The 17,280-nt window shown below is 39.5% G+C and overlaps 1 protein-coding gene across 45 annotated transcripts in view; it reads left to right on the top strand.

Annotated features, from left to right (window-relative positions):
- CEP70 (centrosomal protein 70) overlaps nt 1-17,280 on the top strand; it is a 98,221-nt gene that overhangs the window by 54,814 nt on the left and 26,127 nt on the right. For all 45 annotated transcript variants that reach the window (XM_058295047.1, XM_058295049.2, XM_058295045.2 and 42 more), the window contains 2 exons: nt 5,953-6,058; nt 14,136-14,306. In XM_058295047.1, coding sequence (XP_058151030.1) covers nt 5,953-6,058; nt 14,136-14,306 — 277 coding nt within the window. The remainder of the gene's footprint in view (nt 1-5,952; nt 6,059-14,135; nt 14,307-17,280) is intronic.

Genomic DNA, 17,280 nt, shown 5'->3' with positions numbered 1-17,280 from the left:
AGTCCTAGCCTTGGAAATTACATGAGGTTAAAAGGACAATGAAAATACAAACAAGACAATTTCAATAAAGTTTAATTACTAAATGTAAAATACTGGTAGATTAGCTATTGTGTGACTTTGGACAAGAGGTGGTGATGGTAACATGGTCAAGGGAGGGCAGTGGCAGAGGTGGTGAGAAGTGACTGAAATTGGGTAATATTGGAGAAAAAACTGATAGTGTTTAGTAATGGAAAGATTGGGAGAGAAGCATGCTGTGAGAGAAGTAACTAGGAAAAGAAATTATTGGGAGATAATCAGAGGAGAAGGAAACTTATTAAAGCAGGTATTTAAGTGAAGGTACTCAAAACACACACGCTTGCACATCCATACCAATATTGTATATTTTTTTGTTCGTTTGGGCCCTGGTCTTAAGAGTGATTTATCACTATTACCCTTTAAAGTTATGAGTCAGAACCAATCTCTGCTATATTTTCCCACTGAATTTTGAAGAAATTATTTTTTGTTTTAGAAATTTAAATTTGGAATTTTAAAAAACATGCTTTTATTTTTAAATTTTTATTTGATTTGGTTTGGAATTTTTGCAGTATCTAGACATAGAAACAAAGATTTGGGAATGTTAGATTTGCCTACATCACACAGGCACTTGGAAGAACGTGGTTAGAAATAAGTTCCTTAGGAACTTACTCTACAGCTCACACTCTAAACCATCACCCTAATAATTAAAACTTAAACAAAAAACACTCATTGGAAAAATTTTTTCAAACTAAAACTTAAAAAAAATTTTTGTTGTGGTAGAGGTAGACTATTTTTTCAGAGTACTGCAGTTATTGGAGAAGTCCAGGTATCAAGGTTCTTGGCTTTGCAAGAAAAAATTTAAGGATGAGCCACAGATTAATTAATTAAGCTACTGGAGAATTTACTGGGGGTAAGGCACGAGTCAGAAAGTACACCTTTAGGGAGGAAGGCAGGCATTTTCAAGGGAGAAAAATAAGTTCTGTACCCCTGTTTTATGGGGGTACAGGACTTCAGGGTCTGCACTGATTAACATATTTGAGACAAAACAGGGAAATCTTTCGGGTGATTTGATTCTCTTAGGGGGTTAGGGGTAGCTGTCCAGTGGTGACTGGCTTCTGGCTGCTGTCCCTGAGCATTGCAGGGCATATTGACCAGCGGTGATTGGCCTCTGGCCATTGTCCACGATGCGTGAGGTAACCTGAAGGCCAGGTGGGTGGGTGGTGGTGCCCCTCCTGCGGCGTAATGATGTTGCTGGCTGCCTGCTGATAATGCAGCCTTTGGGGATGTGCTGTCAGCTGCAGGGTGTGTGCTTGTAAGCTGCCCCTTCCTAACTTGCCTGTGTGACTCAGCAGGTTAATGCTAGTTAGCAGAACTTTGCCTCAGTTTCTCTTATTAGCCTTATTAGGTTTTCTGTCCCCTTCCTCCTTAGGTCCCTATTCTATCCTACCTCACTTCTTACTTTCAGGGAAATATTACAAATTAAATCTCCTGCAACCCAGTGAATCCTATCCACAATTGTAGAAAATGAAACGGGTTTATTATTGGATAAGTATTAAACCAGTCTACTGTACATAATAGGCAAACCACTAAAGAGAAACAGAAATCTCACCCTTTTATATAGCTTGGCAGATACAATCTGTTATATACATGTTAACTGTCTTTATTCAAAGGAGAAATAAAACATCTGTTGTCTTTACTACAAGCAGAAGGTAACACTTGGAGCCAGGCACATAGGCTAAACCACAAGACTGGGAGACAGGACACCATTTTCCTTGATTTTCACATCTCAGAGGTGACTCCAAGGTTCCTAAGGAAAACATTCTTGGGATGCAAAACAGGCAAGAGGCCTCTTGAGCGTTTTTTTGTTTTTGTGTTAGTTTTTGTTTTGAGGAGGTACCAGAGATGGAAGCCAGGACCTTGTGCATGGGAAGCAGGAGCTCAGCTGCTGGGCCACAGCCCCCTCCCCTTACTGAACTTGCCAAGCGGGTTGCGGACGTCTCTGAGACAGAAGGGATTTGCAGTTACAGATTTTCTAACAGAAATGCTGGATTAGAAAGGGGGAGTAGGAGGGGTTTGAGGAGAAAGTCTCTTTCCTTTTAGGCACCAGGTAAAATTTTCAAAATGTTCTTAAAAGTGTGTATTTACCCTTTACTCTCATTGCCCTTTATTAAATAGCAAATGAAGGTATTAACAATTTAACATGGAAGACTATGAACTCTTTTGTTTGAATTAATATTACAAACAGGTTGATTATCAAATTCTCTTGCTAACATAAAGATGATCAAATAACTCTGCCAGAGCAAGATAAGTAAAGATATAACATTTCATTTAATTTTTTTCTCTTTTTCTTTAATTTTTTAAAATTTTGGGTTTAATTCCATTTCATTTTTCAATAGTATTTATATTTTGCTAGGGGAAAAGAAGAATCAGAATTTAGCCACCCTAGAGAAACAATGCCTTCAGAATTGTGGTACTGGGACTAGATCAAGGTGAACCACCTTTCTTTTCATTACTAACCATCTTAAAAGCCTAAGGAATCTGGGGAAAAGGACTCATGGAATGATACCGTTTTAAGAAGCTCACTTGATGCACCCACCTGTTTTATATCAGTGTGACTAAACTAGCGTGATATTTAAAAACTTAAAATATTTTTTAAACAACTGACAGTCCACTTTTCAATTCATGTCTCATCTCCAGGATGGGAGTCACCATGTGATCATGGAAAGCCTCCAACAGATACAGTTAAAAGCGTTAAAGTTTCTGCACATAGAAACTTATGGAAATACTATACAAAACAGGAAACAACACAGCCTATTTTCAGATGGAGATATAGTTTCCTGGGTTTCCCAGAGTACATGAAGAAACATCAGCTCCTGCTGCTGCTGCCACCTACAGGAAATGAGTGTCTGCTAAGCATGTAAAGTAGCTCGTAGCCACTCTTGGGGGATTGTTATACCCTTCAGACACTGCCAACTGCTCTGGAGACACAACTCTAGCACATTTCTACTCTCTGCTTAGTATTCTATGTATTCTGCTAAACACATTTCTAAAATATTAATTAACTTCTATACAATTGGAAGATAAAGGAATGATTAGCAGTATAACATATAAGTTGAGTTGTTTATATGCAATTTTCCCTGACAAAAAGAGCTAGAATAGTCTTATATCCTACAGGAAAGGGAAACAATTTTTCTAGTGCATAGGCCCCTCTCAGCTCTTTTTAAAGAAAATTTACTGATTTATTTTTTATTTATTTCTCTCCCCTTCCCCCTTTGCCCCCCATTGTCTGCTCTCTGTGTCCATTTGCTGTATGTTCTTCTGTGTCCGCTTGTATTCTTGTCAGCAGCACCCAGAATCTGTGTCTCTTTTTGTTGCGTCATCTTGCTGTGTCAGCTCTCCAGTTGTGCGGCGCCCTTCCCGGGCAGGCTGCACGTTTTTTGCACTAGGCAGCTCTCCTTACGGGGTGCACTACTTGTGTGTGGGCCCCCCCTACATGGGGGACACCCCTGCATGGCACAACACTCCTTGCGTGCATCAGCACTGCATGTGGGCCTGCTCATCATATGGGCCAGGAGGCCTTGGATTTGAACGCTGGACTTCCCATGTGGTATGTGGACGCTCTATCCATTGGGCCAAATCTGCTTCCCTCCGCCTGCATTCTTGTAGGTGACACCAGGAATCTGTGTCTCTCTTTGTTGTGTTGTCTTGCTGCGTCAGCTCTCTGTGTGTGTGGTGCTGTTCCTGGGCAAGCTGTGCTTTTTTCGCACAGGGCGGCTCTTCTTGGCGGGCGCACTCCTTGCACATTTGCCTCCCCTATGCGGGGGACACCCTGCATGGCAGGGCACTCCTTGTGTGCGGCAGCACTGCGTATGGGCCAGCTCATGGGTCAGGAGGCCCTGGGTACCAAACCCTGGACCTCCCATATGGTAGGCAGTGGGTCTTACTAGTTAAGCCACATCCACTTCCCCTTAAGAAAATTTAAAACGAGCACCTGCACCCAGAAACTTACGGAAATACTGTACAAAACAGGAAACAACACAGCCTATTTTCAGATGGAGATATAGTCACACTGATCCCCAGCATTGTAGGAACACTAGGCTGGAGGCAAGTTGTGCTTCCTCACATAGCACATTTTAGCATCTGCTCCTTTGACCCGGAGCTCTACTTCCATCTCTATTGTCTTCACACTCTCAAGCTCACAATTCTACTCCATTGTCTGTTCAATTTTAATATCACCTGAAGAAACCTCCAGCCAGCTTGAGCTGCCGATCTGAGCCTGAGGTGCCAATTATTATTTTTGTTTTCTCTGTAGTTACAAAGTTGCATCAATTTTAAAGTCTTGTTTCTAACACTATTTTTCTTGTGAAAAATTTCTTGTTAATTTTAAATGTGTGATTTTGAGAAGGTGAAAGTTTTCCAAAGATCAGTTTCCCATGAGTCCCCAGGTTTTACTAATCCTGTCTATAAACTAAGAAAAACAATAGAATTACCTGAATGAGTGCATGTAAAGTGCTTAGAACATTTTCTAGCATAGAGAAGTTTCTCAGTAAATATTAATTGTCATAACAGCAGCAGGCTCCCAATAAATTTATCATTATTGTTAAATGGGAGAATCTGTGTATTCATCTAGTTAATGCAATCATATTTCATTGCCAGGAGCGACTATAACCAGTACATACAATACATATTTAGGTTATTGTGCTGATAGCTAAAATTTTATGTATCATAGTGTAATATTTATTAATCAGATTTGCAGACAGTTCATTGATGTTAGACATTGTCACATGTGATAAGTTAACATTTAAATTCAGATAGCTTACTTGTATTCTGTCTCAAGAGGTCATATTAGCATTTATGTGTTTCTTTTGTATTGTAGATAAGGTGACCTTAGGGAAACTGAGAAGTCTGTGATTGCAGTTAATAAGTGGGAAGTCAAGTGGAAAATGGATTGTAAGGTCTTTTCGCCTACTAGAGGAAGGAATTTCACTTTTACCTGGAGATAATTCCATTTATTTATTTGTTTAGGGAATATACTCACCAAAGAGCAGAGAATAGCAACTAGGTGAGGACCAGGGCAGTAATGGCACCGATTTGTTGCACCAACCTTTTAGAAGTCTGCCCCCATTTAACCCCATCTTGAAACAGAATGAGGTATAAAATGCTTTCAGAACATTTTAGAGCAACATTTGTACAAAGTCTCTGGACAAAATTTAAATTTAATCATAAATCACATTGAGAGGCAGATCATTGGAGTTCATTAAATAAGATTTTTTTTGTTGATTCATCAACATGGAAGTCCTGGCCAGCAGTTCCATAACTCATGCTTGAACAAAGTTTATCTAACCCCGTGTGTTTTCTCTAGTAAGGCACATCACTGCCTTCTTATGCTTAGGAACACTAGACAACACTTATGCACTAAACTTGGGGCCATTTTATACAGCAAAATCCCCAAGAAAAAGCAAAAAATATGAAAAATGTGACACTAATTATATCATAAAAAGGATACTTTTACAGTATCAGCTGAAACAGAGGCAGAGTGTCACCTTGTTCAACCTCAGCTAGGTCTGTGCGTGTCTGGTGACTCCATTTTTTGCTACTCGGTGCTTGTAAAGCAAATGACTACGAAAGTTCCACAAGCTTTAATTTTGGGGTTACAGATAAATTTTAACAAGTAAGCAAATTCGTACATACGGAATCTGCAAATAATGGGGATGGGCTAGTATATATAAAAATGACAGGGGAGTGGATGTACCTCAAGTGGTTGAGCACCTGTTTTGCATGTACAAGGTCCTGAGTTTAATCCCTGGTATATCCTTTAAAAAAAAAAGACATTTTACGGATGCTGGGAGGAGTAGTCGGAGCATTAGCTTAGTTTGTCATCTCAATCCAGTGACTAGGAAGCCATTTTGTGTTATCCGATTTTTATTTCACCTTTAGATTACAGGAGCTTATCAGCCCCCCAAAACTGGAGGAAATGGAGAAGAAAGATGAGCCCAGCAAAGATAATCAGCCACAGACTCTAATTGACCACAGATACTTCCAGGTATTGAACAGCTATCAAAGAGATTGGTGTTGGTAGTGAACCTTGGTTGTAATCACAGTTTAATAAATTATCAGTTAGCAAGGAATATTTGTAGCATCTTTTTGTTTGTGCTTATCCTGCCTTGTCTTGCCATGACATACTTGGCTAAAAATGTTGTAGGCAGTGTGACTTAGAATTTTTCTTGCCCCTTAAAAGAGACCTTGGCAGAGTTGGGAATAGTAAAAAACTGATGAAGATTTTAAAAGACTTTATAATCCTTTTCTGTATTTCCCTCCTTAAGCCATTTCCCTTTTATTGTTAATAATAGGTAATATAGTTTCTTCAGGTTCTTGTATGGTTTTTTTTTTAAAGAAATTTTTTCCAGCTGCAATTTAATTTTCTGTATAGTGTGATGTGGATATCTAAACAGACCGGTTTTGTAGAGGGTTTATTGAGTAGACAAGAGGCTGCTAGTTTGCTGCTGTACTGGGCCTTCACTCATGCTTTGTTGGGCCCACATGTAGCTGAATTTTGTCTAGGTTCTTGGCTAGATCCATCTATTGATTCCCTATTTTACTAGCCTTCCTCACACACAGGGTTTTTAAACTTTGAATTAATTACTGGTATTTTAAAAATTAAGAGACTGTTTTTTTAAGTCCTTATTTCTTCTCTTAAAAAGCCAGAGGCTCTGGCAGCAAAGCCCTGCATGGTCATTATCAAAGCAGAATTGAGCCGTTCTCTTTTCAGATATGGGGCATGTGCTTTTCAGTTCATCACCTAACTTTGCTTCACTGGTTTATGCTATTTTACTAACCTCTCTAGGCACTGGAGTTTCAAATAGACCATTGTTTTTCTACTTTATTGAAATGATACATCACATTCCCTTATATATTTAGGTTTGTTTCTAGACTCTCCAGTCTGTTCCATTTCTATGCTATTTCTATAATCTTTTAATTTCTATAGTTTTGTTGTATGTTTTGATACCTTTAGGGGCAAGTATCCTGTCATTGCTCTTTTAAAAATTTCTCTTGACTATATTTTTAGTACATTTACTCTATTGGATAAACAGTTGGTCAATTAAAAAAAAATAAATCTCATTGAGGTAAACTGAAAGTAGATTGACTATAGATTAATTTTTGGAGAAAGGACACCTTTAAAGTTGTGAATCATGCCATTCAGAAATGTCTCTGGGTCTTTTGTTACAACTATCAATAAAGCAATATGGATTTTTAAATTTAGCTTTTGCATATTTCTGTTAGGTTTATTTCTAGGTATTTTATAGCTTTTGTTATTATTGTAAGTGGGATCCTTTTTTTCCATTACACTTTCTAATTGATAATTGCTCATGCTTCATGTATGTGTCTGTTGATCTTAAGTCCATGCCCCTTTCTGAAAACTGTGTTGTTTTGGACCTCTCTCTTGTACTCAGTCTATAACTGGATTTCTTTTATTTCATTTTGTTTCTTAGAATCAGTATGAAAGGTTTTGTCTTTTCCCTTTAATTGGGCAATTAAACCATTCATGAACATTGAGATCATTCATATATCTGCTTTTATTCCAGATATTTTACTTTCTGTTTTCCATTTTATTTGTTTTCTTGTTCTTTTCCTTTCCATTTTTTTTTTTAAAGATTTATTTATTTATTTAATTTCCCCCCCTCCCCTGGTTGTCTGTTCTTGGTGTCTATTTGTTGTGTCTTATTTCTTTGTCCGCTTCTGTTGTCGTCAGCGGCACGGGAAGTGTGGGCGGCGCCATTCCTGGGCAGGCTGCTCTTTCTTTTCACGCTGGGCGGCTTTTCCTCATGGGCGCACTCCTTGCGCGTGGGGCTCCCGCACGCGGGGGACACCCTTGCGTGGCACGGCACTCCTTGCGCGCATCAGCGCTGCGCATGGCCAGCTCCACACGGGTCAAGGAGGCCCGGGGTTTGAACCGCGGACCTCCCATATGGTAGACGGACGCCCTAACCATTGGGCCAAAGTCCGTTTCCTCCATTTTTATTTCTTTTCCTTTCCTGAAGACTTTTTGTTCCTTTTTGTCTCCTCTTGTATTTAGGAAGTCTATCATCTTAATTCTCTCTATTCTGCTAGTGATTACCTTACTCAGTATCTGCAACCTCTTTGAATAAGATAAGAACTTTATTGTGTGTTTTCTCTCCTCAATTCCCATCTCTCTGGGAATTAAGTCATTTTATTGTTTCTAGTTAATATCTTTTGCTGCCATTTGCCAGTTGTTTTAGTTTGCTAAAGGCTGCCAAGGCAAAATACCAGAAATGAGTTGACTTTTACAAGGAGACTTATTAACTTATAAGCACACAGTTCTGAGCCCGTGGAAATAACCAAATCAAGCTTCATAAGGTGGTGATTTTTTCCCTAAGGACTAGCTGCTGGTGGCCCTGGATTCCTCTGTTATATGGCAAGGCACATGGAGAGTGTCCATAGCTCTCTCCTCTCTCTTCCAGGTTTGTTGCTTTTAGCTTCTGGCTTTAATGGCTTCCTCTCTCCCAGGTTCCATTGACTTCAGCTTCTTGCTATCATGGCGCTCTCTCTCTATCTCTACTCCTGTGGCTTTTTTTTCTGTTTCTGTGGCTTTATATTCCTCCCATTTATAAGGTATAGCAGTTTAATATTATTGATAAATTCCAAAAAGAAATACTGGATTATGCTTGTAATCTGATCTGTACCTGGGCATGGCTGAGTTATGATTAGGGTGTTGAGTCCCCACCCCTTGTTGGCTGGGGACTCACAGATAAAAGGCATGGCAAAGAACAGAGTTGAGGGCTTTTAATGTTGGAGTTTGATGCTGAGGTCTTAAGCTGGAGCCCCGGAGAAAGAGACAGAGCTGTTCACCTGACAGTCTACAGCTGACCTCGTGGAGAGAGGCAAAGCTTAGAGAGCCTCATAGTCTACGGCTGATCTTGTGGAGGAAACAGAGGAGTTGAACCCAGAGGAACCCAGGAAGCCTGAACCCTCACAGACGTCAGCAGCCATCTTGCTCCAACACGTGGAAATAGTCTTTGGTGAGGAAGTAACTTATGCTTTATGGCCTGGTAACTATAAGCTCCTACCCCAAATAAATACCCTTTATAAAAACCAACCAGTTTCTGCTATTTTGCATCAGCCCCCCTTTGGCTGACTGATACATAGGGGATGCCATTTAGAGGATTAAGACCCACCCTGGGTCACACCTTACTGAAGCAATCAAATTGAAAGGTCCCACCTACAATAGGTTCCCAACCACAGAAATCTTTTCTGGGGTCCATAAAAGCCTCAAACTACAACAGTAGTTAGGTCATAAGAATATGCTCTGCTGCAATAGTAATTGAGTAGGAGAATTAATTTTTTTCATTAATTATAATAAAAGTGAAATACTGAAATGTACTCTCTTAAATTTAAAAAAAAAAGCTTAATAAATAAGATATCAAATCAAGTTACTTGAATATCTGTTAGTTATAGCTTGAAGGGCTAGAAATAAAGATTCAAGACCAAATTGGTATCTTGTCTTTATACTTGTATAACTTCTTATTAAATAAGCTGGACTTAATAGTGATTAACAAGAGAGGAGCTCTATCACAATCCCCAATGGAACAGCTACAATCCCCCAAGTATAATGGCAAAGACCAATAAAGATGGATGGTCCAACAATGATCCCTTGATACTGATGGCGCCAATTATGAGCCTTTGTACCTGAAATATGAACTAGGCCTAGAGCTACAGGGTGCCTAAGAGTTACTTACGGAGGGCCTCCATGTTGTTCAAATGGCACCACTCTCTAAGCCAAACTCAGCATGTAAATGCATTACCTTCCCGCCAGCATGGGACATAACTCCTGGGGATGAGCCTCCCTGGTGCCTGAGGGATTACTACCAAGCACCAGCTGATGATGTAACTAGAAAAAGACCTTGAATAAAAGGGTCAACTCAGACCAGCAGAATATCTCAGCCTACATGTAATATCAGGTGTTAAAAACTGCTTTTTGACTTGGGGTAAAAGGGGGAAATGGAAAGGACAAATGAGTTTATGTGGCCATGAGTCTCCAAAAAAGAGTCAGGAGGTCATCCGAGAGGTAATGCTTATGCACGCCTCAGCAGGGTACCAGAGACAGCCAAAGTAGATAGAAACCCAGGTATTGGTTCTCCTGAGGGCTACAGAGACCCACAGGTTCTATGGTTATGGCAGATGACTCTGCAGTTCAGGGCCATGTTATTTGGCCCCACTTTGGAGTTTGTGTTCCTGAGTATGGTGGAGTTGGACTCAGATATGACCTTTCTACACATGCCTCTTCTCTTACTTTTACCGGATCTGTGGTTGGCATTTGGGTTGGTGTACACTCAGGAGACCTGAATCTCTGGACTGTCCATGTGACAGCCAGGCCCTGAGCCTCAGCAGACTTGTAACTCCTACCCTCTGGTTTATTGGACTTACCCTGGCCAGCTAACAGGGAGGTGAAGAAGGTCAGCCACCACACCAGGGAGCCGAGAGTGCCTACAACTGCAGGCAGGAGAATGGCATCCATCATCTATGTGGAATCTAAGCCCCCTCTTGATGTAGAGGGGGACTGGACATAGCCATCCCAGGGGCCACAGGCTAGAGGAAGAGAGTATGGATTAGAGTGGACTTACTGGTGTTCTGCTGGGTAACTATTGTGATTAGTAAGGGAAGAAATTGTAGTATTGATGTGGAAAAAGTGGCCACAGTAGCTGCTGATGGTAGGGAGAGGGAGGAAGAAGAGATGTGATGTGGGGATGTTTTGGGAATTTGGAGTTGTCCGGGGTAGCGCTGCAGGGATGGATAATGGACATTGTGTGTCCTGTCATGGCCTGCTGAGTGGACTGGGGGAGAGTGTGGACTACAATGTAGACCGCTGTCCATGTGGTGCAGCAGTGCTCCAAGATGTGTTCACCGGGTGCGGTGAGTGTGCCGCGGTGATGGAAGAGGTTGTTGATGTGGGAGGAGTAGGTTGAGGGGGTGGGGGGTGACCTCATATTTTTTGAATGTAACATTTAAAAGAAAATAACGAAGAAGAAAAAATAGCGATTAACAAGAAATGACTTATTCTTCTCCCTTAAACATAATTTTTTAGGTTTACCCCTCTTCTCCTTGGATGGTATATGAGCAGAACTCATTATTTTGTGGAATGTTCACATGTTACAATAATAAGATATTTAAAGTTCAGTCCAGGCATCAATGATATTTGGGAATTATTGTTCATTTTCTTAGGTATGACAATGGTATCATGATTTTATCAGAGAATATTCCTACTTTTAAGCAATATATACTTAACTATTTTAGAGTGAATTACCATGTCTGCATTTCTTTAAATGGTTCAGCTAAAAATATGGATAGATAGAGCAAATGTGGCAAAATCTAGGTAGTGAGTATATGGACATTTATTATATATTTTCTATATGCCTGGAATTCTTCATGATGAAAAGTTGGGAGAAAAAAGTTTATTCAAATTTCAATTGAAACATCAGCCTCTCATCCAGTTAAAAGGGTCTACACTGTTAAAAGATAAACTTTCCATGCAGTTTAGGATTATTACGCCATACATGAATTGACAGCATCCAGTTCAGAAAATAAGAATGGAGCGCTACTGAGAGCATGGAAAGGGGGGGCAAACAAACATGGAAGCAAGCGAGGAAATGTTCTGATTGGCTCACGTTAAGTTTACATAAGGGATTCTTACAAAGTGAGGAGAAGGTAAACACTGATTAATATGTTATACTTATCCATTCTGATAAGCTATGTCTACTGGGCCAAAACTGAGTTATTACCAGGAGTTACTTACCTGAATCATGTAGGGTATATTCCATTTTCCCAGAAAACTCCTGCAGGTCAATTGTTCTTGTCTTCTGGAAAGCCCCTTTTCAGAAAGCCTCCTGACAGCACCCAATGCAGGCAGCTACTTTATTTTACATAATCCTAAACCTACTCTATCTCTTGCCTAATCCATATTTATGCAATGTGGTGTGGCAAGGGCTTATAATCTGTTTCTTTTTTTTCTTTTTTGCCCTGCCTTCTCTCCTCGTTCTCTGCTACTTGGGGCAGGGTTGGCAGTGAGGGCTGGATATTGGGTGAGAATGGAGAGGGAGGATAGAATCTTTCTTGACTGGTGCTGGTATAACCTAGCACTGGTGCCCTTTCCTTGACTGTTTTCTAAATATTGCTTCTTTTTCTCTTTCTCATGAAGAGAGAGAGAGAGAGCTAGGGACCTTGGAAATGTATCATTCTTTATGTGGGCATTGCATTTTCCAACTGACCTCTTATGAATCTTTCTCCTCCTGCCTTAACAGCTTTACTCCTCTAGGGTCCCCGCAATCAGAGGCTCTTTCTCAGGAAAAGCAAAGCTTGACCCCATGGTGGGGAGATGGAGATGTATCCTCAATCTGCCAAAACGTAAAATGGCAGGCTCCTCTCATTGCTGCCTCTCTTTGCTCTATTCCATCTCTATCTTTAAGTATTTATCATTTTTTTGTTGTGTAACAAACCATCCTAAAATGTAGTGGTTTAAAATAACCTTTTCTTTTTGTTGTGCATGAAAAGCTGGGCTGCTTCATGCATCTGCTCTCAGATACAAATCTCCTGAGTGGTACTGCTTCTAGGAGTTGAGTGGATATTGGCTCATGGTGATTTATGGGTGTGTGTATCTGTGGAAGTGCTGGATTATGTGTCTTTCATCACCTATCAATCTAACTTGGAGTTGTCCCCATGGCAGCAGAAAAGTTCAAAGAGCAGAAGTGAGAAAGGGCCCTTGAGTGCTAGGCTCTGAATGGGCACAGCGTTTTTACCAATTGCATTCTGTGGGCCAAAGCAAGGTACAGAAACAGCCCAGATTCAAGGGGTAGGAAATAGATTCCACTTCCTGATGGGAGGACCTACAATGTCCCACTTCAAAAGGGTGTGGATATTAGGAGGAGAAATAATTGAGACCATTTTACACAGTTTACTACAAAATATAAGCCCATATGTACTACCAGTGATATAAGCCTCCTCGGCTCACCACTCCCATCATGGTTTGGGATTGGCCTATGAAACTCAGCTAGTATCAGGTCCCTGGTATCTTTCAGGATTCTCCTGCTGCCCCCCTTATTTGGAGGAGGATTATGTTCCTGCTCTTATTAACAGTTCAGTGGAAGACAATTATTTTTTCCATTAAAACGGTACTCAAAGATGAGTTTAAGTAAAGTAGAAGTAAAATATTGAAATACACTCCCCTAAATGAAAAACAGAACAGAAACCCTGCTTCTAAATAAAATCAGAAGTCAAATTCTCAGACCCATGAGTTTGGCTGTCTTTGGGGAGAATAGGAAAACAAGCACAGCATTTTCCCCTAACTAATGCTTTATATTCCTTTAAAAGAAGCTATTCTTGGTGAATTCTCTCTAATGAATCTCTAGCCTTTTCTTATGTAGACTGGTTACTGGATCCATTTGATCACTTCTTAGCAAGACCTGCATCATGTTTCCAGGGCTTCTCTTTGGAATGTATGGGACTTGAGTAGTTGTTATCTTCACTTGAACTTGAACTGAAGCTGTGAAACTGCAGGAAGACTCCCTTTTAACATTCTTTCTAGCTTAAATATGAGGTGATAGAAATAGGAACATGTAGAGACTATACCTCAGGATGTGTGAATAATTGCCCTTCTCTGTGTGGTTTGTAATAGGTCTTCATATTGTGTATTTGATTTCTAGTGGATTGTACATAGCAGGGGACTGTATAACACAGTGAACCCCGTGGTGAATGATGGACTGTGGTTAGCAGTACAAATACGAGAACCTTCTCTTGTGAGGTATCACACAAGTCTAATTCTTTTTTTTTTTCTTCTTCTTATTTTGTATTTCTCTAATTCATTTTTAAATTCATTTTAGTTTTTTGGTGAATTCTGTGTGTGATCTTCCTTGTAAGAACTTACATGTTTAACAGTGTTAATGAGTATCTTGCACTATAAAAAGATTACAACGATCAATCTCATTAAAGATCTTAGTATCTAAAATTAATTCTGAAAATGATATTACATTGACATCTAAAGTATTCCCTTAACATACCACTTTATAGGACTAGGGCAAACAATTTGACTAAAAGCACTGTCTTTTTTAAAGGTACTCTGTAGTATCAATTCAATTATTCACAGTCCAAGAGCTCCAGTGATAATTTACAAACAGAGCAAAGGAGGAGCCCAACATTTTAATAAAGATCTTACTCAGGATTGTGGATTTGAGCATCTTGTTCCTATAATAGAAATGTGGGCAGATCAACTGACATCTCTGAAGGTAAGGAATTGAATATTATTTACATGTTTTGAAAATATATTAGAGTCCCAGCATTATTAATAGGACTAGGCTTATTTTTGTTTGTTTTAACTGTAAAGCCGAAAAAGCTTAACTAAAACTTGAATCTTGTTACTTATGTATCAATTTCTGTTTCCCTCCCTTTTAACCACATCTTTATACATAATTCAGTTCTGTTAAATATATACACAATGTTTTGCTACCTTCACAACACCAGCCATTATCAAAATTTTCAATATTCCGTATAGAAACTCTATACATTTAAGCATTAACTCCCTATTTGGTACTCCCACCTTGTACCCTGATAACCTATATTCTACGTTCTGACTATGAGTCTGTTAATTCTAATCGTTTAATAACAATGAGTTCATACAATATTTGTTCTTTTGTATCTGACTTATTTCACTCAAGGTGATGTCTTCAGGATTCATCTGTATTGTTGCATATATCAGAACTTCATTCCCTTTTACAGCTGAATAATATTCCATTGTATATATTTCCCATATTTTGTTTCGTCATTTTGTTTCCATTGATGGACACTTGGACTCCTTCCATCTTTTGGAAATTGTGAGTGATGCCGCTATGAACATCAGTGTGCAAATATCTGCTCGCATCCCTGCTTTCAATTTTCTGGGTATATACCCAGAGGAGGGATTACCAGGTTATATGAAAGTTCTTTCCTTAGTTTTCTGAGGAACTGCCAAACTGTCTTCCACAGCGGCCACACCATTTTACATTCGTATTTCTCCATATCCTCTCTAATACTTGTAATTTTCTGTTTTTTGATAGTAGCCATTCTAGTGAGTATAAAATGGCATCTCATTATGGTTTTCACTTGAATTTCCCTAATGGCTAATGATGCTGAGCATCTTTTCATGTGCTTTTTGGCCATTTGTATATCTTTGGAAAAATGTCTACTCAAGATTTTTGTCCATTTTTTAAAATTGGGTTGTTTGTCTTTCTGTTGTTGAATTGAAGAATTTCTTTATCTAGTCTGGATATTAAGCCCTTGTCAGGTATGTATTTTTGAAATATTGTCTCCCATTGTGTATGCAGCTATCTTTGCACAAAAGTTTTAAATTTTGATGAGGTTCCATTTATCTTTTTTTTTTTTTTCACTGTTTGTACTTAGGGTTTAGAGTCTTAAGAAACCTTTGCGTAACACAAAGTGCTAAAGATGCTTCCCTACATTTTTTTCTAGGAGCTGTGCTTCTTGTATTTAAGTTTTTGATCCTTTTCAAAAAAAATTTTTAGGAGGTACCAGGACCTTGAACATGGGAAGTAGGCACTCAACTACTTGAGCTACATGCATTCCCCTGTTTTTGATCCATTTGATTAATTTTTGTATATGATGTAAGGTAAGGGTCCCCCTTTATTCTTTTGCAAACAGAGATCCGGTTTTTCCATCACCATTTGATGAAGAGACAGTTTCCCAATTGAGTGGTCTGTGCTCCTTTGTCAAAAATCTGTTGGTCATAAATGTGATTTCCGAACTCTAAATTTGATTCCATTGCTCCATTGCTCTATATGTCTCTCTTTATGCCATGCTGTTTTGATTGCTGTGTCTTTGTAATAAGTTTTTAAAATTTCTCTTCCCTCCCCCGCCCCCGTTGTCTGTTCTCTGTGTCCATTCACTGTGTTCTTCTGTGTCCTTTTGCATTCTTGGCAGCACCGGGAATCTGTGTCTCTTTTTGTTGTGTCATCTTGCTGCATCAGCTCTCCATGTGTGTGGTGCCACTCCTGGGCAGTCTGCACTTTTTTGCGTGGGGTGGCTTAATGCAGGGTGCACTCCTTGCACGTGAGGCTCCCCTTCGCAGGGGACACACCTGTGTGGCATGGCACTCCTTGTGTGTGGCAGCACTGCCCATGAGCCAGCTCACCACATGGGCCAGGAGACCCTGGGTTTGAACCCTGGACCTTCCATATGGTAGGCGGAAACTCTATGTCTGCTTGCCTGTCATAAGTTTTAAGATCAGGAAGTATGAGGGCTCCAACTTTGTTCTTCTTTTTCAAGATGGCTTTGGCTATTCCAGGCTCCTTACCCCTCCATATAAATTTCATGATTGGCTTTTCCATTTCTGCAAAGAAGGCTACTGGAAATTTGATTGGCATTGGGTTGAATCTGTAAATCACCTTTGGTAGAATTGACATCTTAATAATATTTAGTCTTCCAGTCCATGAACGTGGAATGCCATTCTATTTATTTAGGTCTTCTTTGATTTCTTATAGCAATGTTTTGTAATTTTCTGTGTATAAGTCCTTTACATCCTTGGTTGGATTTATTCCTAGATATTTGATTCTTTTAGTTACTATTCTTTTAGTTACTATTGTAAATAGATTTTTTTTCTGTGTTTCTTCATCAGAGTGTTCATTACTAGTGTATAGAAACACTACTGGTTTTTTCCATGCTGATCTTATACCCTGCCATTTTGCTGAATTTATTTATTAGCTCTAGGAGTTTTATAGTGGATTTCTCAAGATTTTCTATATATAGGATTGTATTATTCAGGTTTCTCAAGGGAACCAGAACTAATAGGAGATAATCTGTAAATATTATGAGATTTTATAAGATTTGTCTCACACAACTGTGGGTGTGCACAAGTCCAAGTTCTGTAGGATAGGCTGCAATCCAGGAACTCTGATGAAGGTCTTCAGTGAATCCCTCAGGAGGAGCTGGCTGGCTGAAGTAGAGATGAAAATTCTTTCTCTTCTGTCTGGTGAAATCATTGTTTTACCTTTTAAGGCCTTCAGCTGATTGGATGAGACATCTCATTGCTGAAGACAATCTCCTAAGTAGATTGTAGATATAATCAGCCATACATGCAGTCAATTTACTCATGATTTAAGTCCACAAAATGTCCTCACAGTAACTTCTTGACCAAACAACAGGACACCATAACCTAGGCAAATTGATACATGAATCTAACCATAATAGTCCATCCCTTGTCAACTTGGC

This window comes from Dasypus novemcinctus, chromosome 4 (genome assembly GCF_030445035.2).
Source record: "Dasypus novemcinctus isolate mDasNov1 chromosome 4, mDasNov1.1.hap2, whole genome shotgun sequence".
Taxonomy (NCBI): Eukaryota; Metazoa; Chordata; class Mammalia; order Cingulata; family Dasypodidae; genus Dasypus; species Dasypus novemcinctus.
Note: the sequence above shows the minus strand (reverse complement) of the source record. Positions and strands in the feature narration are given on the sequence as shown.